The sequence below is a fragment of the Diuraphis noxia genome, unplaced genomic scaffold (assembly GCF_037042655.1).
Source record: "Diuraphis noxia isolate RWA-SAM2 unplaced genomic scaffold, SU_Dnox_SAM2 contig0001, whole genome shotgun sequence".
Lineage (NCBI taxonomy): Eukaryota > Metazoa > Arthropoda > Insecta > Hemiptera > Aphididae > Diuraphis > Diuraphis noxia.
Genome location: NW_028301711.1, coordinates 74,607,264 through 74,634,286, shown reverse-complemented (window position 1 = coordinate 74,634,286; position 27,023 = coordinate 74,607,264). Strand labels below are relative to the sequence as shown.

Here is a 27,023-nt window from a genome sequence, read left to right as displayed (position 1 = left end):
CAGTACTGTCGTCGTTGTCGTCTGAACCACCGTACGTGTATGACTTATAATAATAATATATTTGTACGTACTGTACCTAAATAATTACTATCCGTCCGTGACCGTGCGACCGTTATGCAACGCGTATTACAGTACACATTCGGTACACCTATGTATAATAGTAATAATAATAATAATAAAACCTAACTCGATAACATTATAGTATATGGACAGTACACGTGCGTGTTTATTTGCCGGACGCTTCAAGCGCGTGTGTGTCTTCTTTCGCACGATCCTCGTCGTAAATAAATACAAAATATGTAATAACAACATACCGTAAGTATAGTATTATGCTTGAGTGTGTGTGTAGGACGTGCGATTACTACAATAATAGAATATATGCTTGAAGTTGTATACCTACTCAATTCGCGTTCACCGCAGTCCGAATGTCTGACAACGAGACCTCGTTAATACTTTAATAATAATAAAATGCTTTAAATATAATATTAATCACATAGAAAGTACGAGTATCATAACAATAATAGTAATAATAAATAATGATTAGCCTTCGGAAATAATGTTATGTAATTATATTATAATTACATCCCGAAATTATATTCTTTTGCATATTTTTTTTTTTTTTTTTTGAGCCTATGTCTGTCAGTGGTTCTTAGCCTTTTTAGTACCACGGAACGTAAAGACGTAAAATAAAACAATACTTTTCACTTTTTTTTAAATAAAATTACATACATATAAGTGCTCGTATTGTGTTGTATTAAGTAAAATTATTAAAAACGACGAAACCGAGAATTAAATTATCTCAATAATTTTATGATTTTTTTCTCAAATTTTGAAATTTTGGTGGAACACTTTAGCCAAGTTTACGGAGCACCGGTGTTCTGCGAAATACCGGTTGATGTAGTCAGGCGCGAATTCGAAAGCTTAACAAACCACGAAAAAGGTAAATTAGTGGTAACAATTTTGGGAAATGGGAATGAAATAAAAGTCAAACAAATTCATAAAAATAAATCACGTGTTCATCATTTTGAAAAACGTAGCAAAATTATTTATTCGAAATAATGAAGTACAACTAATAGTCAAATTTTCACTTCATTGTAACTTCTAATTATTTAATCATATGTTGTTTAATATGTTTTATTTTTATTATGTACCTATTTAGTATTATAGTTTTTTGTATTATGTGCTTTACCTATTATTTTGGATATAAAATCATATTTTTAATCCAAGAGAATATATTAATAAAAAGAATTATTTTTCCATATTTTACTATGATTTTTAAAGAATATTGCAAGAATATTTTCAACTTTTAAGAAAATATTAGCATCTTGTTCTAGCTATTTTAAAAGAATATAATATTCTAGCTTCTACTTATAATTTAAAATTGTACTACAGTCTACAATATAATATTTTGTTATGTTGTTGTGCATATCTACCAAGTTACGTTGTACAATGATTTATTGTTAAATTTTAGAATAGATATAATACAAACATACAGTATACAGTATACACGCACCCACATAAATATTTTAACAATTTATAAGTTTCAATCAAATACTGTTTTGTGCTAAGGCTCATTTGTGGTTGTTTATACAAGTATTTATAATTGAAAGCTATTATAGTATCTAATAAGTCAGCTTTATATTAATATTGATGTTAAAATAACACAAAATTATTTTAAATCAACTTAATACTATTGAAATTAAAGATATAATACTAAGACCTATATAACAACTTTCAATTTGGTCAATTTGAGTGTACAATAAGTAGTCTTAAAAAATATTGTTTATTATTATTATTTTGTAAATGCGTCAAATAATTTTCTATGTTTACCTTTTCGGTGATTTTTCTTTTTTTTATATGGAACAGGTTGCTATGGCTATTGGACATAAATTACAATTAACGAAACGATACAATATTACGTTAACTGCATAATACAAATATTAATTTAAATATATACAATTACAGAGTAGTTAATAATAATAGTTAGGTTATATGTATTGATAAATGAGATAATACAAAATAACATAAAGAAGTAACAATATATACATAGACGAAGTATAATAGTGAAGCAAATTACAATAGACTTAACAGCTGTGTTGCCGAAAGAAATTGGCAAAGCTTGATGATGTTGCAAGGTTCAACGCTTAGAGACTCATCCGTAAAGTGTTTTTATATTTGCATTCTTCTTCTCTCCGAGTTATACACATCGCACTCCATGAGTATGTGTTAAACGGTGACGAGGACTCCTCAGCGTGTGCAGGTGGCGGTTCTTCTTTCTTCGTGAGTTATGACTATGAGGCGAGTGTGTCCAATTTTGCGGCGATTTATATCAGACTAGTATTTACGTGACGTATTGATGGGGTGTGTCAAAGGGTGATTTCTATATAGATAGAATCGCAAATGCGTAGCGAATTCTTTACATAAAATACCATTGTACGTCAACGCCACGTGCTACACCATAACAATTATAATATATCTAACAAACTTTATTATAACATAATTATTTATTATAATTAGTCATACATAATGCAGGCATATAAGTACAACAGTTATGGTGTGTGTTGTGTATAGTTAATCACCATATTATTATTATTATTATTATGTCAACACATCAAAGACACAATCGTAATATTATTAACACGTGCAATGCGTATAAATGAGTGCAATGTAAGACTATAATATAAAGGAGATCAAGGCTACCTAGCTGTTTATTTGTTTGCTTATCTCAAACTAGCGTATCCGCTATATTATTGCACCTACACCTAATGAGCAAGCGAGTCAAGAACAACAAAAAAAAAACCCAATCGTGGTGTCATCACGTCACGTCTTCTCGATGTCGTAAGAATTATTATTATTCAAAACTCACACAACCGTGTTATCTGGTACCGTACCAATTGTTTAGCGTTTTATACACTTAAGTGATATTATTATTAAGCTGAGTGGTTTCCATACAACCGGGCAACGTTATTACACGGCTGTAAAAATTAAACACGACCTTCTGGTGGTACCTATACCGCAAATATATTAACCATAGTCAGTATTCATTTCAACATGTTGTAAAGTCACAATAGATATCATTCACGGAACTTATCACTGTAGATATTCACCAATTACTATGATAAAATTAAACTTAGTATCAAACAAATGTTTCAGCCAATGGGTTGGTTCATATATATTAATGCACGGGACATGTTTCACGGTTGTATGAAAATCCGGCTTTACACTAATGCACTGTCACCATGTTTCGCGTACCTAGTTCATTTTATAATATTGTGTTGTCATTTTCACCCAATGAAATAATATTGTTTAAGTGTTTGTGCCAACGAGCCTTTTAACAAGGTTGTCGTCGGTCACACGGTCCTCCGGAGCCTGGTGGGAAATAGGTAACACCTTGTAATAATAACTGACAGTGATTTTATAGGTACAACACAATCGATATATTTTACATATATATAATAACAACAAAATAAGGGGACGGGGAACACCGCTCTGAGGGAACACTCAATGTCGGGCGGAACTGCCAGTGACTTCGCTGAACTGCTGGTGGATCGTTGATTGAAGGCGGAACGGCTATATCTCGGAACTGAAGACTTCAAGAACACGTGAGTGACGGGAAGCACCGGAACGTCTCACACGCGGATCAACGTCGAGTTGTGTACCGGAACGTTAGATAACGGTTTCGATCGGGAGCTCGATGAGGTCGACGGATCAATTGAGCAAATTTATAATATGCTAATATAGCAATAGCAAAAGAGCAGTAATTTAGTAGTGTGCGCACACTTTTGGCAAGATGGCCGTTAACACGAGAGCACGTGAATAATATGCAACGGCGAACGGAACAGAACCACACACACCAAAAACGACGTAAACAACGCGACAACCGTTGGCGGCGGCGTACGCGTCGTTGCCCGGACCAGGGCGACGGACACGTCAGTGCTGCCAACAACGCGAGTGACCGAGCGCGGTCAGTTATCATACCCATGTCCAAGACCGGCGGTAATCAATTTTGGACAAAAGGATCGAACATACTCCCCCTTGCAAGTACCCGTTTCCTTGCAAAGTGAGTTCGATTTTTCGGAGCTGAAAGGTGGGCTATTGAGCCGGTGTACGGAGCAGTAAAAACGGAGCGGTTTAAGTTAAACAATTTAACCGTTTAATGGAGCAGCTTGAACAGTTGAGCGGAGCAGCTTGAGCAGTTGAGCGGAGCAGCTTGAGCAGTGGTAGAACGGAGCAGTCGAGCAGAGCAGTTGAACGGAGCAGTTAAACATGGATTGAGCAGCGCAGTGGAATTGAGCGGTTGAGCAGATGAGCGGAGCAGCTACCAACAGAGCGATGAACGGGATTTCACAAAGGGACAACATTGGTCGTTGACCATTACAATATTAATAGATCAATTAATATAGCAAACAATAAATATTAAATATTAAATAAACATAGAATAATACATAATATGTCTGAGCATGAGCGTAGGAACGATCGTTAATTATCACAAAGTCCAATAGGAACTATAACATTATTTTTTTTTTTTCTCATCTATATATATATACAACACAATATATAAAAACAACCATTGCTCATTAAACAATCTTAATACCTAAAAAACTAACATCTACTACTACCAAGATCCCGGAAGCCGAGCAGCCGACGAGACCCATGGTAGCAGAGGTGATGGAACCACCGATGAGCAACAACACCACGAACATAGTCATAGCAAAATAGGTATATAAGGTGTAAATAAGAATGGATTCAACAATTTTGTCTATGGATCAGTAGGCAAAGGCACCAGCTTCACCACTGGTCTAGTAAGTATTCCTTGACTAGTGAGGACTTTGGCCACACGTACTATTTGGTCTGGTCCCGGGTACACTTCAACAATTCTACCTAAGGGCCAGGAGAGGGGCGGAGCATCACCAGTTTTCACTACCACCATAGTGCCGACTTTCAAGTTATCACCTGACTTGACCCACTTTCCACGAGCTTGAAGAGTGTTTAAGTATTCTTGCGACCAACGTCGCCAGAACGAACGGAACGACTGCTGGATAAGCTTCCAGCGGGTCTGGACTGACCTTTGCGAATCGGGACTCTCCGATTCTGGTATCGCCAACAACGGTCTACCAATCAGGAAATGGCCCGGAGTCAAACATTCCAGGTCATTCGGATCAGAAGACGCAGGAACAAGCGGACGAGAATTCAAAGCAGCTTCTACCCTACACAGCACAGTAGAAAACTCCTCTAACGTCCAAATCTGAGACGCCATCGTACGTAAAAGCAACGACTTAGCAGACTTCACGGCGGCCTCCCAAACCCCACCAAAATGGGGAGCACCAGGGGGATTGAAATGCCACTCGCACGGCACATGACCTGAGATCTTATCTCTTTGGTCTGGGTGGTTGATCAACCGACGTAACTGTTTTGCTGCACCAACAAAATTAGTGCCACAGTCCGAATATATTGACGAAGGTAGGCCACGACGAGCAACGAACCTATCTAACGTCAACAAAAACGCATCTGTCGACAGAGCAGTAACTGACTCCAAATGTACCGCCTTGGTAGTCATGCACACAAAAACAGCAATATATACCTTACATATACGAGCCTTACGGAGACTTAGCTCTTTCATCTGCAGAGGTCCCGCATAGTCAACGCCAACAACAGAGAACGGATGAGCTTCCTGAACTCGGAACCCCGGCAGATCTGCCATCGGAGGTTGAGGGTGGACTGTTGCTACTCGCACGCAGACTGTACATTTTCGGATCACGCGATGGACAATCAAACGAATGTTAACAATCCAGAATCGTCTCAATATTATTGCCGTAAGTAACCGAGGACTAGCATGGCAGGCATAACGATGCCAGTGTCTAGCAATGAGCATTGCAAGGTGCGATTCTTTGGGTATCAAAATAGGATGAACTCTACGCTGAGACAAATTAGAATTATTAAGCCGACCTCCTACACGGATTACTCCAACAGAGTCTATGAAAGGGGAAAGTCGAGCCAACGACCTATGTTTGATCTCTTCACCGTTGGTTAAGCATTCGACCAATTCACGCAAGAAGTTCACCTGTGTACCTTTGACAACAGCAATCAAGGCAGCGTCTAACTCCGATTGTTGCAGAAAACCAGTTTGGACTTCTTTCCTTTGACATCTGAACACGAAACGACGTAGTCGAGCTACTACTCGAATCATGTTATCAAATGAAGAAAATCGAGCAAACCATTCAGAGGTCGATTGAACTTGTGTCAACAAACACACCTGCTTGACTTCCGGTAGCTGATCTAAAGCTAGATTCACGACTTCCTTTGGCCAATTTTCGACTGGAGTTGTTAAAAACTCAGGTCCTTTCCAGTAAATAGCTGCCTTCACGAGATCTGAAGGACGAAGACCCCTTGAACAACAATCAGCTGGATTTTTGTCTGAGCTGACATGAAACCACTGACAATCGGGAACTGTTGACTTGATCTGATGAACTCTATTTGACACAAATGTCTTGAACGATGAGTGAGGGTTACTCAACCATGCGAGCACAATGGTTGAATCCGACCACGCAAACACTTCATTGATCACCAACTGGTTCTCTAAGATTCGTCTCAATCTGCACAGCCACAGCGCCAACAGCACTGCTCCACAAAGTTCTAGTCTCGGGATAGTCACGGCCTTCATCGGGGCTAACTTGGTCTTAGACCCAATAAGATATACATGCGTACCTCCTGACGGATCAGTCACACGAAGGTAAGCAACAGCAGCATATCCTTTCCCTGAAGCGTCACAAAAACCACACAACTCATAATTGCATCCGGCAGAACAACCGATATAGCGAGGGATCTCGATTCCCGTGAGCCATCCTAACGAGTGATAAAAATCAGTCCACTCTTCAGCCAAGTCTGCCGGGAGCTGCTCATCCCATCCGATGTGTGCGAGCCACACACGCTGCATAAACGCCTTAGCATAAAAGATCGACGGTGCGAGTAAACCTAGTGGATCGAAGATCCTAGCAATCATAGAGAGTACACCGCGCTTAGTTAAAATCATTTTAAGGTTGTTTGTGTTGAATGAGAAGTAGTCCTTTCCATGATTCCAACGCATACCTAGCACCTGTGATGCATCGTCCTGGTCGAAGGTCAAGGGAGCTCTTGAACAATCTTCCGCTGGTATATGAGACAATAAATCCGGATTATTGCTGGCCCACTTCTTCAGTTGTAAGCCGGATCTGGCGAACGTCTTAATCAAGTCGGACTGGAGCATTTTAGCAGCGTCCAACGAATCTGTCCCAACACAGATGTCGTCCATGTATGTTTGGTTGTATAATACGGCCTTGACTTCTGGAAGAGCTTCGCAGTCGTTGTCAGCAATAAACCGAAGAACTCGTAAGGCGAGATAGGGAGCACTATTCACCCCGTAAGTAACGGTATTGAGGGTATACTCTTTCACCGACACCTGCGGGGAATCCCTCCAAAGGATATACTGGTATCCCCGGTATTGCGGTAAGACTTCGATCTGCCGATACATCTTGCATATATCTGTAGTGAATGCAACCTTATGCATCCGAAATCCGACCAAGACATCAACAATATCCTGTTGCAACTTCGGACCAACCAACAAACATTGATTGAGAGAGATCCCGGAATGACATTTGGCGGACGCATCAAAGACCACGCGCAACTTGAGTTCATCCCCCTCGACCTTCCGTACGGCATGATGAGGGATAAAGTACTGACCTTCGCCTTCAGCGAGAGACATGTGACCCAGCTCCTCGTATTCGGTCATAAACTTACAATAAGCTCTGTGCAAGATCTTATCCGCAGACAACTTCTTTTCCAAGTTTAAGAAACGGTTAAGAGCGACCTGTCGAGAACCCGGAAAAGCTTCCGATGATCGACCCGAGCGGAAGGGAAGAGGGACAGAAAACCGACCACTAGAATCTCGGACCATCTCGGAGCGGAACAGCTCTTCACATTGACCATTTTCAGTAAATTGAGGCGGAGCGGCCTCAGGTTCTTCAACCAACCAAAACTTCTCGATCATAGTCTCCATCGACGATTCTGAGGAGGCTAACATGGATTGCGCACCTATATCCGGGTGTGCCTGGACAGGGCCAATCAGGACCCAACCAAATATCGAATTATAAACTGAAGGGAACCCTGGACCAAGCGAGCTACTCTGGTTATTCCAAATCTGTGGAAATATATCAGCGCCAATAAGTAATTCAACCGGAGCAGGTTTGTCGAAATATGGATCGGCAAGCGACAAGTGACTACATCTTGCCCGAACCTGACTTGGCAACTGTCGGGCCGGCATATCGGAAGTGATCGAGGAGAGCACCCAAGGTCTCACTTGGATGGCCGGAGTAATCTTGTCACGAGGCTGGATCGTCAGCTGGACCACACCCTGCACATCCGGAACCCTTTGCCCTGACAGTCCAGTGACAGGTACCGTCCAACGCGACAGCTGTAATCCCAACCTATCACAACAGGCAGAAGTGATCGCGCTTATTTGCGACGCGGAATCTATTAGAACACGAACAGAACGGCAGATCCCGACGGTATCTCGAGCATGTACCACAGCAGTTCCTAACAGTACTGTAGGAGTGGGTTGCCGACCTAGCAGAGCAGCTGGCGGACTAATCTTCTTCGGGTTAGGTTCCCTATGAAGTAGTGCATGATGGCGTCGCTTACAGACAGAGCAAGAGGAAGGACACTTGAAAGACATGTGACCTTCACCGAAACAGACCATGCATAGGCGATGAGTGCATATGACCTTATACCGCTCATCAACCGATAACGCTTTGAAAGTTAAACATTCGGCTAGCGGGTGAGCACCCGAACACACAGCACATTTTAACGATGCAGGTTTCGACGAGGACACTAACGCAATCTTTCCTTCACGCCGAGGAACACTATTTTTGCTGTGCACAGGAGGTTTGGACGAGCTTCCAGCCTGCTGTGCGCCGGCATTTTCAATGACCTGCATCCTCATTTTAACAAATTTGATCACGTTGTGTATGGACGGATATTCTTCGGTGTTCTCAGTCTCAAACAAACGCCTCGAAGACAGAGGTAAACACCTGGCTGCCAAGGAAAATAGCAAAAACGACGACAGGTCTGGAACGTTCAGAGCCTCAAGAATAGCGATATTTTCATCAAAAGTTGCAAGAAAGGCTTGCAGAGCAGCAAATGTTTCAGAAGCGGCGACAGGAGCAGTCAGCAACTTATCAATAATCGACGAGGCAAGCTTACGAGGTCGATCATACCTCTCAACTAATGCGTTCCAGGCTAAGGTATAAGTTTCGTTAGAAACGACGAACCCCTTAACCACATCTTGCGGACCAGCATGAAGACAGCCTAGTAGATAGTAAAACTTTTCAATATTCGATATGTTAGGACGTTGATCAACTAATGCCTTAAACCTGTCCCGAAACGCTGGCCAGTTCTGACATTCACCATCAAAATATGGTAACGGAATATCTGGTAACTTGGATGGTACCAAAGCTCTTTCAACCAGAGGACTAGCACATTCCTTTGCAGTACTAGCAGAGCAACTAGAACTGTCAGTGGTGACCGTATCAGTGACCTGAACGATGGCACCGACGCCAACAACCGGAGTAGACTGAACATTACATAAGGCCTTAGCTTCAATCACCAGAGACCGAGTATTAGTTTCAATATCTAACGAATACTCCCCCAATTGATCTAAATTGGAAAGTATATCTAATAAATTATTGTTTTCTATCTCAAAATTACTCCACAGAGTATCAAGGTCGACAATAGCTATAGCTAGCTGAGCTTGTTTGGACTGATCTGAGGCTGAACTAGTAGCCAACGCGTGGATTTGACGAATCCGAGCTATTAATTGATCCCTACGTAGGATCAGTCGTTCCTTAGCTCTAACGTCACGTTCAGCACCAGCCATATTGCCAAAAGCTTGGTAGCTAACAAAATAATAAATTAACAATAATAGTACAGACATAACCAACTTTGTGACGGGGAGAAACGAGGCTCTGACCCCGGTGGCTGTGTTTCAAGCCCTTATCCGTCTTGCACGGGCGAACTCTCTCCTCGCCTTCGTGACACGGTCTCATCCCTCCGGCGAGTTTTATGCGCGGGCGCCCGGACGCCAGTCACGCCTCCCGCCCGCCGGCGGCTCTCTTTCTGAGATCGATCGTTGGGTCTCGAGTCCCGTGTCGGCGACCGCCGGTATCTTACCTCCGGACAAGTTTCTCCCCTTCTACTAATGCGTTACTCCCACAGTCTCCACGAGGCCGTCCACATAGGCGCGGGTGTGCGACGAGCCGGGCGCGGGCGCGGGGCATGGCCGGCGCACGCGTGCAGCCCGTCGGGCACGCGCTCCACTGCTAACCAGAACGTCGCTTTCCTTCCGGGCCGTGAGGCATTGTCGGTCTTCGCGGCGGGGCGTATTTCTGGTTCCCGTGGAATGGGATTTCGGAAGCCATTCTTCCCGGTACCCACAACGACCGTTTTCCCGCTGGCATTATCGTCGGGGACGGAGTTTTAGTCCACCGCGGCGCAACCCTTGTTGGAGCGGTACGGTTTTTGTCGCGGGTTTCCGTTCCCGCACCGATTTCTCGGCGGTGCTTACTAGCGGCGATGACCCCGAGCCGGTCTTCTCCGTGCACTAGGCGTCCTGAACGGTCTGGGTTCAATTGGTCGGACTCTCGATCGGAGTCGGACGAGTGATAGCCGGCATGTGATCGGAGTTCCACGGATAGGCTGGCGTGAGGTACCTACGCGTGGTTACTTTCTCCCGATCCTTCCGTCTCCACTCGCCCAATTTCCCCATCGGTATGTCGCAGATCTGCGGGCATTTCCTTTCAGTTGTGCCCCTATTCCTACTCGGGTCTGGTTTTCCTCGTGCGGATTAGGAAGGGGTTATCCCTCTTTACCCTCGATCCTGGCTTCCCCAGGATTCCGTGTCGGAATCTTACATTAACGCCGAAGCACGCCTAACGAGCCAGCCCTTCATCAGTGCGCTTCTCAAGCGATTCATGTGCGAATCTTTGAAGCGCCCGGAACATGACCTCAGATCCGGTCATGTGCTCTAAGCTGCACGGCCAGTCCGCACCGGTCGCTTGCGCCGCAGCTATGAGTTGTTCTCTTTCTCGGTCAGCAAGTGGGCATTCAAACAGCAGATGCTCGGCGGTTCCTGCCGGGAACCCGCAACGGCAAGCTGCATCGCCAGTAAGGTTGAAACGGTGGAGTGAATGATTGAAGTCCCCGTGCCCCGACATTAGCTGAGACGTGAAGTGGTCTGGGATACACCACCCACGGTCCAGCCGCGTCCGGACGTCCGGGAACCACCTCTCAGTCCACCTTCCCTTACTAGAGGCGACCCACTGTTGCTGCCAAAGGAGGATGGTTTCAGCGGTATATCTTTCCTCCCTATTCGCTGCCTCGAGGGCCGTCATCGCGCCTCGCCTTACCGCGGCTCTGTCCCTTTCAATTCTGGCCAGTTTCTTTAGCTCGAGGTCCAGCGGGGGCACTCCCGCTAGGACCTGCAACGCCACCGTGGACGTCGTCTTATAGGCCCCCGTTATCGCTAACAACGGTTGTCTCTGTGCCATATTTGCCCTCGCTCTCCTGTGTCCCGAAGCCATGCACTTCTCCGCCCAAATCGATGCCGCGTACCCCATCTGAGGTACGAACACCGATTTGTAGATCCGTAGTGCCACGTTGCTCTTAAGTCCCCATCGGGTCTTGGCGACTCCATGCAGTCTGCTGAACAGGCTTTTCGTCGCTTCGGCCTTCTCCGCTAGGTGAAGGCTGAAGTCCTGTTTTTGGTCAAATGTGACCCCAAGGTATTTCGCCTTGGCGGTCGATCTTATCTTTACTCCGCACAGTCGGAGTTCCAGCGGCTTCGAGAGCGAGTTTTTAAGCCATAGCGTTTGAAACTTGGCCGCGGAAAAGGTGAGTTTTCGCTGCTCCGCCCATTGCGACGCTCTCTCGAGTAACGCATTTGTTCTGCTAGTGACTTCCGGTCGGTGTTTACCGGAGACTAGAATCGCGATGTCGTCTGCATACGCGACAATTTCTGTTCCCTCAGGCAGTTCCTGCGTTAGCAACGGATTCATCGCGTATCGCCACAAGTCCGGGCCGTAGCTCGATCCTTGCGGCGTGCCCTTAGTTAGGGTCCTCGTTATGTCGACGCCGCCGATCCTCATACCGGCCCGACGGCCGTCGAGATAACTCTTTGTCAGTTCGATGAGCCCGCTGCTGCAGCCTGCCTGTTGCATATCGAGTATGAGCTGGGGCCACCAGAGGCAGTCGAACGCGCCCGATATGTCCAGGAATACGGCATGCACGTATTTCTCTGTCCTGTTTTCGGTCCAGCTGAGTACGTGATTGATCGCGTCGATCGTGGAGAGGCCTTTCGTGAACCCGAATTGTCTTTTCGACATGCGGGGATCCGTATCTTTGCGGATTCTCTCTACTATAATGTGCTCAAGCGCTTTCGAGATCACCGGCAGCAAGCTTATAGGTCGATACGACTTCGGCTCCGCCGGGTCCTTACCCGAGGCTTTCCTGAACACTACTAGACGTGCAATCTTCCACGATTTCGGGAATCGCTTCGTCCTAAGACAACAATTGAAGGCCCATGTTATGTCCTTGCCTATCACTGGCCACGCCTGTCTCAGTATTTTCGCCGTTATGCCGTCCAAGCCTGGTGCCTTGTTCGGAGCCATTCTCCAGATGGCTCCCTTGACCTCCTCCACATCGCAAGGGTCAATCGGTCCCGACTCTACTTGTTCCGGTCGAAATGTTCCCAGGCCGACCCCCGTTCTTTCCCGGGTTTCTTTTTGTTCCAGGTTCTCGCCTACTTCCGTATCACCTGGAACCAAGGCATCCATGAGTGCATCGCCTGTCTCCTTAAGAGTTAACGTGTACGATCCGTCCAGCTTACGGATCGAGGCCGGAAGGTCTTCCGAAGGCTTAGTCCCTCCGGTTTTCAGCCATTTGAAGACGGGTCCCCACGGGTCGCTATCTCCCGCGTCAGTGACGAATTTTCGCCAAGCGCTTCTTCTCGCTCTGAAGCAATGCCTCTTGAACGTGCGCTTACGTCTCATGTAGACAGTACGGATAGCCCGTCTTCTGAACGCAGTTTTTGCATTCCTAAGCTTGACCTTCCAGCGGCCGAGTGCACTTAATTCGCTATCCAGCGCTTCGTTCCACCACGGGGGAGGTCTCCGTCTGGCCTGGGTCCTCTTGGTCATTTTGACCTCACAGGCCATTTCCAGCACTTCGGCGAGTGCTGCCGTGCAAGTTTCAACGTCTGGCGACTCGAGACTTCGCGATTTCGCGTCTCTGCATTCCCTCAGGAACTTCCGGAACTCAGTCCAATTCGTTTTGGTGCAATTATATTTCCTTGCCGTATCCTGGGTCTCGACGCGCACGTCTGCCCTCGTTATTATATTAAAGCTGATCAACGCGTGATCGCTCGACGTAAGGTCGTGAGTGGCCGACCAGTCCGCAACCCTGACGTTGTTACGCGTCAGCGTCACGTCCAGGCAGGCCGACCCCCTGTTCCTAAACGTCGGAGGGTGCCCCGCCCTGTTATGCACTGAGAGGTCCTTCCGACCAATCAAGTCCACGACCATGTCTCCGCGGGCGTCCGAGACCATGTCGTGCCACACCGATGACCGTGCATTTACGTCCGCGCAGATCAATACGGCACCATTGACTTTGCCTAGAATGTCGTCTAGCTCGTCAACGTATGTCTGGGTCGGCTCACTGTGCTGAAAGTAAGCGGAGACCAACGTCAAGGTAACGTCTCCATAGCTCAGCACGGCCACGGCAAAGTGGCTGGAATCAAATTGTCTAAGAGTCAGGAGTCCTACGGCAGGGTTCACGACGACGATCGCAGCCATGGGCGTGCGACCGGTCGCTATCACCCTAAAGGGGCGCCTATCCAGTAGGTAGACCCCTCTGCCGTCGGTCGCTGGCTCTTGTATCAGGCAGACATCTATTTCGTTCCTGACTAATAGTCTCTCAATTTCATGCATGACAGCTTTACTTCTGGCTGCATTTATTTGATAAATTTTAATTAGCGTCTCCGGTGGCACTTGGCCGACCGTGTTTTCAAGTCTACTGGCGTCAGATGCAGCGCTGACATCTGAGCCAGCCGTTCCTTCTTTATCAAAGTCACCCTCAATTTGAGCTGGCTCCTCCGCGAGGACAGCTAGAGTGGTTTCCGCATCTGCCAAACCACCTGACTCGGTTGGTAAGTCTCCGGGTGCCACATCCCCGGGATCGACAGTCTTTTTTGGGCACTTAGCCCGTTTTCTCAACCTGAGTACTTTCCGTCTCACTCCCTTCCGGGAGCGAGCCGGTGCCCGCACTGGGTCGCAGCTAACAGCTGCGGCCGCAGCCTGGCTTAAGCGGCTTTCTGTCGACGGGCCGCTCAGCACCGTCCAAAGACCTAAATCTTTGACACATGGGTGGTGGGACTCCGCAATCCGATCCCCACCTTCCGAACCGCAGTTCGGCATACACGGAGTAGTTGCGCTTTTCGCTATTTTGTCCATGCGTTTGTGGGATTTAGGGTCTTCTAAGACTGGAGTCGACCACTCTCCAGAATTCTCCCCATATCACCGGGGGAGCCGGTTCGGAGATGCGCCCTCCGCCGGCGTTGAGAGAGTGGTGCGGGGTCCTGAGACCCGAGTAGGCCGCTGCCAGCCTTCCCAGTTCCGCTTCCGTCTGGAACTCGCATGACCGTGTCCTCAATCCCACGATCGGTTTCGCCCATCATCAGTCCCGGTACAACCGAAGCTGGGCTTATCCAGGCGGGCGACCAAGGGTACGGCCTTAAGCGATCGCCCGCCCGACTCCTTTCCCTACGTAGAGTTTACGGGGCCTGGTATATCCCAAGCGTCCTGACTCTTCGCCACCCGGAGATTAGGTGGTGCATAAGTCCTTGAGGTTAGCGGAGACGTGTTACGCCCTACATCACCTGCCTCAAATTTTTACGCAGTCTCGATCCCATGGATCTGAAGCTAGGGACAAGCTTCGTTAAGTCTTCCGCGTCACTCGCCTCGTTTCCGCGGGGGGAATGACCAGCAAGTCGCAGGCGACGTGATCCGTCCCCGCGCGTCCGGTTTGCGCGTAATGCTAAGACTTCCCTCGTCACTTCCGCGGGCCCCCGCACGAGCCACGAAGCCGCGCGCGTAAGACGCTGGTCCCATGTGCGCCCCGCCCTCACCGGCAATTCGTTTCGCGTTGACTCGCGTCAACGGGTGCCTCGTTTGGCTAGGCGTAGGCACACCGTCCCAGTCGTCCGGCGGGTGCCTTACCACCCGCGGCTCCATGGTCGCTCACGCGCCCCGGTCGTGTCAAGGTATTTGCGGTGCTTACGAGTCCCGCGGGAGGAAACCCACGCCCCGACCGGCCACCGGACGACCAGCCAGTAGTTTCTTTAACCAGCCAGCCGCCAGCCACCGGCCGGCACGCCAGCCCGTCCCGGTCCTTCGTCGGCATCGCTAAGATGCAGGCCTGCCCGGCGGCACGGGATGTGGTCCCGGGTCGCCGCCCGCTTACGCGGTTTAAGTCTTAGAGCCGTGCAAATTGTGTTTATGCGCTCAATACGGTCAATCCGAGACGCGCGCCAATCCCCCGAGGCACACCGCCCGCCCGCCGACCGAAATCGACGAGCCGCGCGGCGCCACGGAGGGACACGGCGCACGCTCTCAGCGCCGCAATCCCACGGGTAATAGGGTTATTTCACACGGGCACGGCCAGCCTCTCGGCCGTCTCCGCGCTCCCTAGACCCGGTTGGGGTTCTCGGTCGGGCTTAGCCACGTTAGGTTCCGCCCATTCTCGACACAGTCCTTATCCGAGCCGGTCCACAACTCCGGTCTCGCCAAGTTGTAATCGATCTCGTGCAACCTCTGCCCCTCTCGATCGTCAAACATTAGCCACCGCAACGCGCCCAGCCGGCGAGCCGGCGCCGATATACCGGCCCACCGCTGCCCGCGTGGCGACGACCCTGTCCCGTGCCGCCGGTGTGTCAACGCGGGTCCGCCGCGCCTTTCCCGTTCGAACATCCAGCATGTCATTCCATGATCATAGCCACCGAGTAATCGGATCAGGACAGTGAGTTATCATTGTCGGATTTCTTACGCGGCACCAGAGACGGCGCTAACGCGTCGTAACTGGGGACCGAAGTCTCCGGAACGATGCCATCTGCTCTCTAGCGGCATGTCCCCTTGGGGGCTTTTACGAATATGCACGATATTTAAGAACACCAAGGCGCGTCAGACCCGCCCGGACGCCCGGGGCCCGACTGACCATCAGAAGGGTCCTTCACGGGGGAGCGAGTCGAGCCACCCGGGACGAGCGCTCCGGCTACCGCCGAAGGTCCGCCGCGACCGGCCCGAGACTTCCCCGAGTAAACCACTCGGTTATCACCCGCCCGCATTTATTCGTCGGCCTGTTCAGACCCGACGTTCTTTCCACGAGGAAGTGCATCAGTCCGCCCGCGACGAGCGCCCCGACTACTGTCGGAGGTCCGCCGCGGTCGGCCTTCAACTTCCCCCGGTGAACTCTCTCGTTTGGCTGCATTGTTATGCAAGATTTGGCGTAGCGGTGTATTCGAGTTTGTAAAGAGAAAAACCCGACTAGCGGCCTACGCCGCTAGCCGGGTAGTTCGCACCCGTCCGAGGACGGTTAGAGATGAGCAACTTTCGCCACGTGCAGTCATATGCACGTGTTTCCATACAGAACCACGGGGAGGTACGCTCGTGTGCTGGCCGGGTTTTCCACGCCCGGCCAGCCGAAACCCCAGCGGCGGACGGGCGACCGAAGTTAATCAGTGCCCGTCCCCCCGGCTGTGGTTTCGCTAGATACAATAATAGTACAGAGCAGTACTAGCTCACTTGTTTAAGTTAACGACACCACTTAACAGTAGGTATGCACAAGGACAAAATCAACAATTAAGAATTATCAACAACGACAGGAGAGCACCCTTTATAATTCTTGCTTAATGTAAAAGTGTAACCGGGTGACCATTCATACAATATGATAACAATACAATTATAATAACTTGATCAAGTTAAATAATTAAACCCAAAAAACATAATATAGTATATTATCATACACTAGTATAGGCTTATAACAAACACATTAATTATATTACTATTAAAATAAATTATTAACCAGCATGTAATAAAATAATAAAAAAATGAGCAATTTGCTTAAATATCAATAATGTAGTATGTAATAACTAGACCAGCAGCTAGCGAGCAATACCTATACCTAATATACAAATATTAAGAAATTATATGTCAATTTAACACATGGAGCACTGTTAACACCACATAAATGTGTATAGCTAAATTAAATGTTGACAGTTAAATTTAAATAATGAAAAGCTGATACTATATCACTCACTCGAGCAGCTATAGTGAATATAATTTAACAATCAGCCCCAAAAATATTAATTTTGCTAATTAGCTATGTCAATAACACATTAATGACTGAGCAGTCATTAAATTAAATAAATATATTGACAAATAGCACCTATACTGAATATATTAACATTGGGAGCACAATGGTAATAATTAGTAATATAAACACCAGTATATGTCACTGCTAACGCAGCCCTAATGGCAGCTCAACGCCACTGACACTAGATGTGACATACAAATAAGATAATAGGAGTAAATGAACAATACACCTTATAACCAAATGCTATAACTACAAACAATAATGCATCACTCACCCGGATCCTGAGTACCAAAGTCTGATGGAACGATCAAACCACGCTCTGCTACCAAATGTTTGTGCCAACGAGCCTTTTAACAAGGTTGTCGTCGGTCACACGGTCCTCCGGAGCCTGGTGGGAAATAGGTAACACCTTGTAATAATAACTGACAGTGATTTTATAGGTACAACACAATCGATATATTTTACATATATATAATAACAACAAAATAAGGGGACGGGGAACACCGCTCTGAGGGAACACTCAATGTCGGGCGGAACTGCCAGTGACTTCGCTGAACTGCTGGTGGATCGTTGATTGAAGGCGGAACGGCTATATCTCGGAACTGAAGACTTCAAGAACACGTGAGTGACGGGAAGCACCGGAACGTCTCACACGCGGATCAACGTCGAGTTGTGTACCGGAACGTTAGATAGCGGTTTCGATCGGGAGCTCGATGAGGTCGACGGATCAATTGAGCAAATTTATAATATGCTAATATAGCAATAGCAAAAGAGCAGTAATTTAGTAGTGTGCGCACACTTTTGGCAAGATGGCCGTTAACACGAGAGCACGTGAATAATATGCAACGGCGAACGGAACAGAACCACACACACCAAAAACGACGTAAACAACGCGACAACCGTTGGCGGCGGCGTACGCGTCGTTGCCCGGACCAGGGCGACGGACACGTCAGTGCTGCCAACAACGCGAGTGACCGAGCGCGGTCAGTTATCATACCCATGTCCAAGACCGGCGGTAATCAATTTTGGACAAAAGGATCGAACATTAAGTGAAACGATTTCATTGATTACCAAATTTGAATACCTCATCCAAATGGTGGATAATTTGAATATTTTCAACGATTTGGTATTTTGTGGTAACGTGTAAATGCGTATTTACTAACGCCATTACGCACCCGTCGTATGCAACAAGTAGATATTTGTAGGTATTTGTAACCTGATGATGACCGGCTTCATTTTTGAGACCTTTATGATTGTGGGCTCTATTAATCGAAATCACGGATTTTTAATTTCGAGTTATTTTTGTTGTTACCTATGTTATGATTACGATTAGTAAAACGAAAATTTTTTCTTTCTTTATTCATTCTAAATTCGCTAAATTTAAAACCATAATTAATAACACTGGTTTTAACACGATGGGTTAAAAAAACTTCAGTTATACGCGATTATCCGCGATTTCCTATTGTTCACTATAACACCGAAGACACACAAACTTAGTCATTCTCATACTCATTGAATAAAGAACTTAATACAGAAATATTTTTATTTTATATTTGTGCAATCGTAATAAAGAATAATATAGTCTAGGTCAAGGATTTTAAAACTATTATGATATTCGTACCCCTTGGAGTTACTAGAAATTTTTAAGGGTAGATATGGCTAAGGTGTAAAATGCATTTAAGTCTTTAAATTGTTTAGTAAAGTTTAGTAATTAAGAAGGGACACCCAAAATAGCTTATTGATAAACAGGGGTAGGCACAGTTTTCATAAAAGTTTGAGAATTCCTGATCTAGATGACAAATACTAGATTCGTATTTATTTGTAGTCGCATATACTAATATACTACAATAATAATTGTATAATATTAAAAACAATATTAATTTATATTAATTGACTTAAAAATATTATGTATTCCCAAACGTTCTCTGATTTACCAGGTAAAATTATATAATACCTTTTATTCTATGTGCCCTAACGTTATTGTGTCTATTTTTGTATTCAAATGTGTATTGGGTCAATGTGCCCGAACGTTCTGCGCCCGTTTGGACGGTAAACGTAAAACAAAAACCGTTTGGACTCTACGTCAAAAATACCGCAGTATGACAAGGACCTATGAGGAATAAGAATTAAGTGCTACAGTGATGAATGAGCATAATAGTTCATGGAAATCTATTATTGTATAAGTACAGTGGTTATCAATCGTTATTATCTGATAATTTGTCACCTTGGGTCGATAACTCCTTGGCCTTGACAAACGAATAATATATAATGTAGCTTCATAAAATCACCAAATTAAAGGTACTATATTCTGGAAACGGATTAACCTAAAATACTAATTTTAACATAAAAGTTGACTATATTATTGATTTTTATTAAATATAAGTCACCACAATTCATGGGCGCCCATTGGAAGGTGGGGCAAAATAGGGCACTTGCCCCCCCCTGGATCAAATGTATGATGAGCCTTCATTCTGAAAGAGTGAATATAAACAAGGATATTTTCATTCAGGATGTCATTAATATATTTGGAATAGAACGAAGAAATTTGCAGTTCTTATTTACCGATACGGAATAATATATTAGATTAGATTATTTGATTTTCTATTTTTTGTTTTATACTAATTAAAATGTTTTTTAACTAACTGTACCTATATATACATATGACAATACAAATATAACATGCATATTTACATTCATATGTGAAAATAATATCAAATCTTTAGTATCTTACATTTAAGTTTTTATTTATTTTGACGCTCCGTCAATTTTTACCTGTGGGCACCCATGCCACTATTTGAAAATCAAATTGAAAACTTAACATTTTTAGCAAAACGTGATTTCATAATTTTGAAAATAGTTTATACTTTTCAAAAAAATTAATTTTCTTCGATAAAATATTCACTATTGTAATAATATATTGTTTTCAAATAAAATTGCACTGAACAAAAAGTTATCGCAAAATAGTTATCGTTGAATAAACGCGGTGCAATGAACACACATCTGTAACCTGTGTACAACTTTTCAAAATCTGTTCTTAGAAATATCGATTGTTATAATATTTTTCAGTGTATAACATTATTGTAACTTATAAGTACGTGAACCATAAGCTGCTATAAGCTCATCACGATCAGATATTTACCACCTGTAATAATATACAGCATAGTAAGGTAAATTATGTTAAACACTTTTGGCGAAAGGAAACTTTACATTAGCTGAACAGCGTCTTACCTACTATATAGGTATTACAAGTTTAAATAAAAAATGCACAATAAATGAGAGAAAATTAATTGGATCTTTACGAGACGCTACAACCTCCACCACATAACTAAAGCCGACTAAACTCAATGGTCTCAATGCGTTCATGCGAGAAAAATATTGTTTTCTCGTCTTAAATTATAATACAAACCTGTAATAAATAATGTTTCAAGTGATATCAAACCTCAGTGTATTGGTTTAGCAAAAAAAGTGGTTTTTCCTCTGCAACAAATATGCTCCTAACTAAGTGAAAAGTGTAAGCTGCTGTTAAAATAATTGTTTCAAAATGTTATTTGGTAAAGTCGAAAAGGTGATAATAATCGAGTGTCGAATGGTATTAATTATTAATATGATATAATGCACTTAGGTAAATCGTCATATATACTTATCAATAAATAACCAATAATATAACTCATCTTCTATAGTTCAATACCTATTATTATAATGATAATAATATGCAAGCGTGTGGATCGCGTTCGTAGGTATTTGTAATTTATTGTGTTTTTCTTTTGCAATATTGTCCAACGAGTGACCACGAAATCTAACAATACTGCAATTTATACAAAATTCATAAAAATATAAAGGTATTTTTATATATAGTTGATTAAACATATTTAATTAATTAATTATTTTGATTTATTTAACAAAAATCATTATCATATTTTTGTATTTTTTTAACAATGTTGTTGTTATATATAAAACGAAGTAAGAAGGTGATTATTAAGAATTTTTTGTTTGGACTTAAGGTACCGGAATGCGCTTACCTTCCTTCGAAATTCAACATGACGGCACATAAATTTATGTATTCAAATTTTACTGCTTATACATTTAGTCAAACATTCAAACGATTTGATCAATAAAACAAAATATCCAACACCAACAGAATAGACAGACACAAAAAAACTAAGTTTATCAACTACAATTTATTTCGGGTTTTCGGAGATGGAGTCGTATCGTTAAAAAACGTCAATTGACGTACCTCGGGATACAGGTTAGGTTAGGTTAGGTGCGTCCGAATTGCATGCCAAAAAAAAAAAAATAAATAAATTGGAATGTCCGAATGCATGCCATCTCTTGAAAGGGTCTGTCGTCTGAATTGCATGCCACCTCATCGAGGGGTTTGTCCGAATCGCATGCCATCAGAATATCAGGTTGGTGGGTTATTATTTATCATACACTTATTATACTAGGTATAACTTAAACTTTTTTTGAACTTTTTTAATTTAACTTACTTTTCCACTGAAAGAACGGGCTTTTGCTACATTTAATTTAGTATAATAAATTGGATGTATTTTAAATTTTTACATTTTTACATGGTATATTTTAAATAAATAATTATAATAATAATATTAAATTTAGTCGAGTTTTAAAAAATAAATAATTTAAATAATAATATACAAGTTGGTCCAGTTTTTAAAATAAATAATTTGAATAGTAATTAATAATATAAAATGTATACTATAATATACTATAATAAAATATACAGTTCAGAATAAAACTAAAATTTAAAATATTTCAATCTAGAAACTAACCAGTTGTAAACTATTGCTGGTACACGGCATGCAATTCGGACAAAACTCTCTATGAGGTAGCATGCAATTCGGACAGACCCCTTTAAGAAATCGCATGCAATTCGGACATTTTTTTTTTTTTTGGCATGCAATTCGGACGCAGGCAGGTATAATGCTTAATAGCTAGTAACTATATGTAAGTACGGTCGTCCGGTCGTGAGAGCTGCGGTCGATGTCGTATGACGCGATATAAAACGATGATGAGACATTGAATCGCGTGCGTGTATCGACAGAGATACTCAACAACAATAATAATAATTTAATTTAACGAAATCAATGAACCCAAAAGTATATTATATATTATTATGATGTATATAATGCTCTTCCCATTGTGACACATTAGGCGCGGAATTGGCAAAAACAATTGTCTATCGCCTACCGAATTTGGCGATTTAGCCAATGGCCAGTCAACCTTGAAATTGGCTTCACGATTTTCAAAACCGTATTTTATAGTTGCAGAGCCGGTCCCGGGTCACATGTACACGTAGCCGTCTTCGTATATATACTGCAGATCACACTGTACGCGATTTGATACGGAAGAAATACCTGTGGATTGCGTATTCTGAAAAATATCATCGGGTTACAGGTAAATACCCCCGAGACGCGTCACACATATATATATACCTATAGGTACTCGTATAAATAGTCAGCTTGTGCAGTATAATATAACTTGTATAATATGTTACGCGTACTCACTATCCTTCGACGTCATCACGGACACAATTTAATATTAAAATATACAATATGGTTAGGTTAGGGATGACGTGGTGTGAACTTGGCCCACCCATTTTTATTTTGTTTACAACTCGTAAACGGCTAACTCGCAAATACCCGCCATTAACTCACAAACTATTGGTGAAGATTTTGGGTCGCTATGTCAAAATGGGTGGGCCAACTTCATGGACGTTATGTAAATAATTGGTTTGCGGATTATGTGCAGTGAATGATTTTGGAAAAATTTTTAATTCAAAAGTCTAGCGGGTTTACCAAACAGACGATTCTCTAATAGCCATGGCATAAGCAGAAGGGGTAAAATGCCTTAATCCTCAAGTTGGGGATAAAATGAAACTACGTATGGCTCTATAGTATAACCTATATCATGATGGTACGACACATATTAAGTATAGGTTATCCAAATGTACCCAAAACATATACCTACAGCATGACGTGTAATTCACACCATATCGCATGCTAAGAAATATGATTGTAATTTGCCCCAAGTCCAAATCAATTATTCTGTTGCTAGTAGATTTGCATATAACTGAATATAACATTTTAGATTCTGAGTGGTTATTTCGATAATAACTCTGCACCAATACAGGGCCGTGTTAAGCTTTTTGGCGCTCAGAGGCACTAATATAAGTTGAGAAGTCACCAACAGTGGTTTATCAAGCTGTGGCGCCTAGGGGCAAATGTCCTCTTTGCACGACCCCTTAACACGGCCTTTCACCCATGTCATTCTACGTATGTCAATATTGAATTTAAAGATACCTAGTTACGATTTCACATGAAAACGGAAAAAATGTACAATATTATGATTATTAATAATGTAATACAATTTAAATGCATAATTGTTTTAAATATAAATTATAAATTATATATGTAACACTGTGCATGGCTAAATAACTCGGTATAATCTTAATCCCGTGATACGCATGTCGATGATATCAGCTGGAAGGAATTATTATCAATTTTATAAAATCACAGTCCATCACACAGAATCATAAAAATTTACTTCTGGTTGACGTCATATTTCAATGGAAAAAAAGATAAATTGGTTGTTTTTTCAATGAATGCGCCAATTGAACCAAATTTGGTAATTATGTGATCATACCTAGTTATTTAGCCATGATACTGTGTAATAGGAAACGCGATTTTGACGGATCGGATGTCAAACTTGATTACCAGATAAGACGAAATGTAGTTAGAATTCTCGAAAATTAACTTTTGACATATGAGTCCGCCGAGTATCAATGTCAACTCGAGCATACCGACAAAATAATTGAATACATAGATACTAATTTTGATGTGAATTTCAAACACTATTTTCGAGTACCTACATCGTAGGTATAAATATTTTTAAATCAAAATAATTTAGGGGTGCTAAGCACCCCCTGACACCCCCATATGTGTGCCAATGAAATATGATGATGCGAATTGCGTACCATTATTTTGATGCAAATTACAAATTCACATATTATACAACAGTAATCGAATTTTAAAAATAAAATGTGTGAGACTCTTAAAGTCAAAGAAATCTTAAAGCTTAGACTACATAAAAAAAAAAATGTGTATTCCTATTGAAATGATTGAACTCAATCTAACACGTGGTTACCATTAGCCACAACCCTAGTACCTAACTCATGAACGATAAAAATAATTTTTTTGAACTATAATAGCTATGTAAAAATTCACATTAAAAATAATTTTAATTTATTCATATATTTTATAGATTTATTAGATTAAAATTAAATTATATTTTGTAGCTATTATCACACTAATAATTCGTGTAATTCATCAAAATTAAGTTGAATATCTCATTTGATACACTTTTTTCTAAATTAAAATTATAACAATAAGATAGGTTTAAACGAGTTGTCTATGGAGAACATCCGTTATAAAAAAAACTAACTACTAGTTAAATATTAAATTTTTTAATACAATATACAAGAAAATTGTACAAATATTTGATATGAAGAAATACATTTTTGGCACAATTAATTTCAAAATTGTTTGAGACGAATCGCAGATCTACACATTGTCTTTTAGAACTACTAGCGTGTCAAAATACTTGGTATAAACTATAATATGCACCTAATAAGAATAAACGATTCCTGTATTTCGATCATATAAAATTATTTTTCAACACACAATAGTTATGCCATGTGATTTATTATTATATATATATAATAGAAAAATAGTGATACAAAATATTTTTTATTATGACAGCTACGGCAGGTATCATTAAGAATAATCTATAATGAGGAATGTGTTGATGTGAATGACAAATTCCATAGATCTTCGAATAGAATACCGTTATATTATGCTATTGTACCTACATTTTCGTTTACTCAGCTGCAATCGGCGAAAATAAATATCTATAGAATTGAAAAAAAAATGTATTATTATTTTTTTTTTTTTACCTTTTATTCAATAATATATTAATAATAATATGTATTGTAGTGTATTACTACATATTATTGAATGTTATCAATTGATTGGATAAAACAATCATATACACTCGAGTGGTCACCGTAAAAGCACTTTATACAATAACATAAATAAAAATTATAAAATTTATAGTAAATATATAAAGTAATATAAAATGTGGAATTGTGGACATTGCAGGTTATTATACTTTAAAAGTGTTTAAGAATATAATATTTGATCTATTAATTTATAGATTTATTGTACTTTGAAGTAGTAAATTATTTGGAAAATAATTGGCACCTAGGTGTTAGGTTAAAATCCTTCGTGTTTATATTCTTCTTCTTCTCAGCTTACAGGTCTATTAAGGACCATTGTTGCCTTCAACAGGTCTCCCCATCTCTCGTTACTGTAAGTCGACTCATAGTCACATTCTGGTCTATGGATTTCAAATCCTTGGCAACTACATCGATCCACCGGGTTTTATATCTTTCTAGGGGTATATTTTTGTTCATTTTTTCCACGAATACTTTTTTTTATCAGTTGATCGCTCTCCAAGTGTGTCCAAACCACTCTAGGTCTTTTATTCCTGATAAAGGCTAGAATGTTTAGTCTTTTGTATAATTTCTGTAGCTTCTGTACAAATAAATATTGCTTGACTGAATAGGCATCTATACACCAAGATATCATATGGCTACGATGTGTTATTGCATTATAAGTTGGTGAAGTTTTGAAAATCATATTATATTAATTATATTACCTATACTTTAATGTGGAAAATCGATATTAACGTCAAATTGGACGGAAAATGCCATGGAAATCATTTCCCTAAAAATTGGGAAACGTTGGAATTCTATAGGTAAATTCATTATTATTATTATTAAAAATCTATTTTACATATTATAATAACACATCGGAGACATTATCTGAATACAGTCATAAAGATGACCATTGACCATATTATATTATATATATCGACAAACTTCATAAAAATCACGAACATTTTTCAAATTATTTTTTTACTAAATTATACAATGTTTAATTTTTATAACTATAAAAGGATTGAAAATGTAAAATAAGTAGTTCATTATTCATGATTGTACCTATTATTTGGCAGTTAAGTGTGTAATGTTATATTCTTAAATCAAATAATTATTTGTTTGCATTTTATAAAAAAAAAAATGTATTAACTACCCTAATTAACTTATATTATAAGTTATATATTATCTAAATGCAAGTTAAATAATATAATATTAAAATTATGTAGTGCATGCAGAAATTAAATAATTTAGCAACAGTTGAAAATATTGTAGTATTATAATATTTCAGATACAGAAGATAATATTTTTTAGTTTACAACTATACAACAATAAGATGAAAAAGGCGAAACATACCAAAAAACGCTATTTAGTATTAGTTATTAGTTTATTACATAATATATCTAAGTTGGTCAATGACCACCAATCTTGTTAATTTATGATATTTCTTGTCCATTCCCAATTATTATATTTTACAGTTATATACCTAATATATATTAGGCGAATAAAAGAATTATCAGACAAATGAAATACATTTTGTTCCAATCAATATTCAAGTTTG

General features: G+C 41.7%; 1 protein-coding gene and 1 long non-coding RNA gene across 2 annotated transcripts in view; one reads left to right on the top strand and one right to left on the bottom strand.

The window, feature by feature from the left end:
• The window catches only part of LOC149061693 (uncharacterized), an 88,397-nt gene that overhangs the window by 56,913 nt on the left and 4,461 nt on the right, over positions 1-27,023 (top strand). The window contains exon 2 of the long non-coding RNA XR_016189353.1: positions 22,731-22,863. This is a non-coding gene — a long non-coding RNA (uncharacterized LOC149061693). The remainder of the gene's footprint in view (positions 1-22,730; positions 22,864-27,023) is intronic.
• On the bottom strand, positions 4,760-9,907 carry LOC149061694 (uncharacterized). Its single transcript, XM_089221065.1, has one exon. It carries the CDS (start codon positions 9,905-9,907, stop codon positions 4,760-4,762), a length of 5,148 nt encoding a protein of 1,715 aa, XP_089077191.1.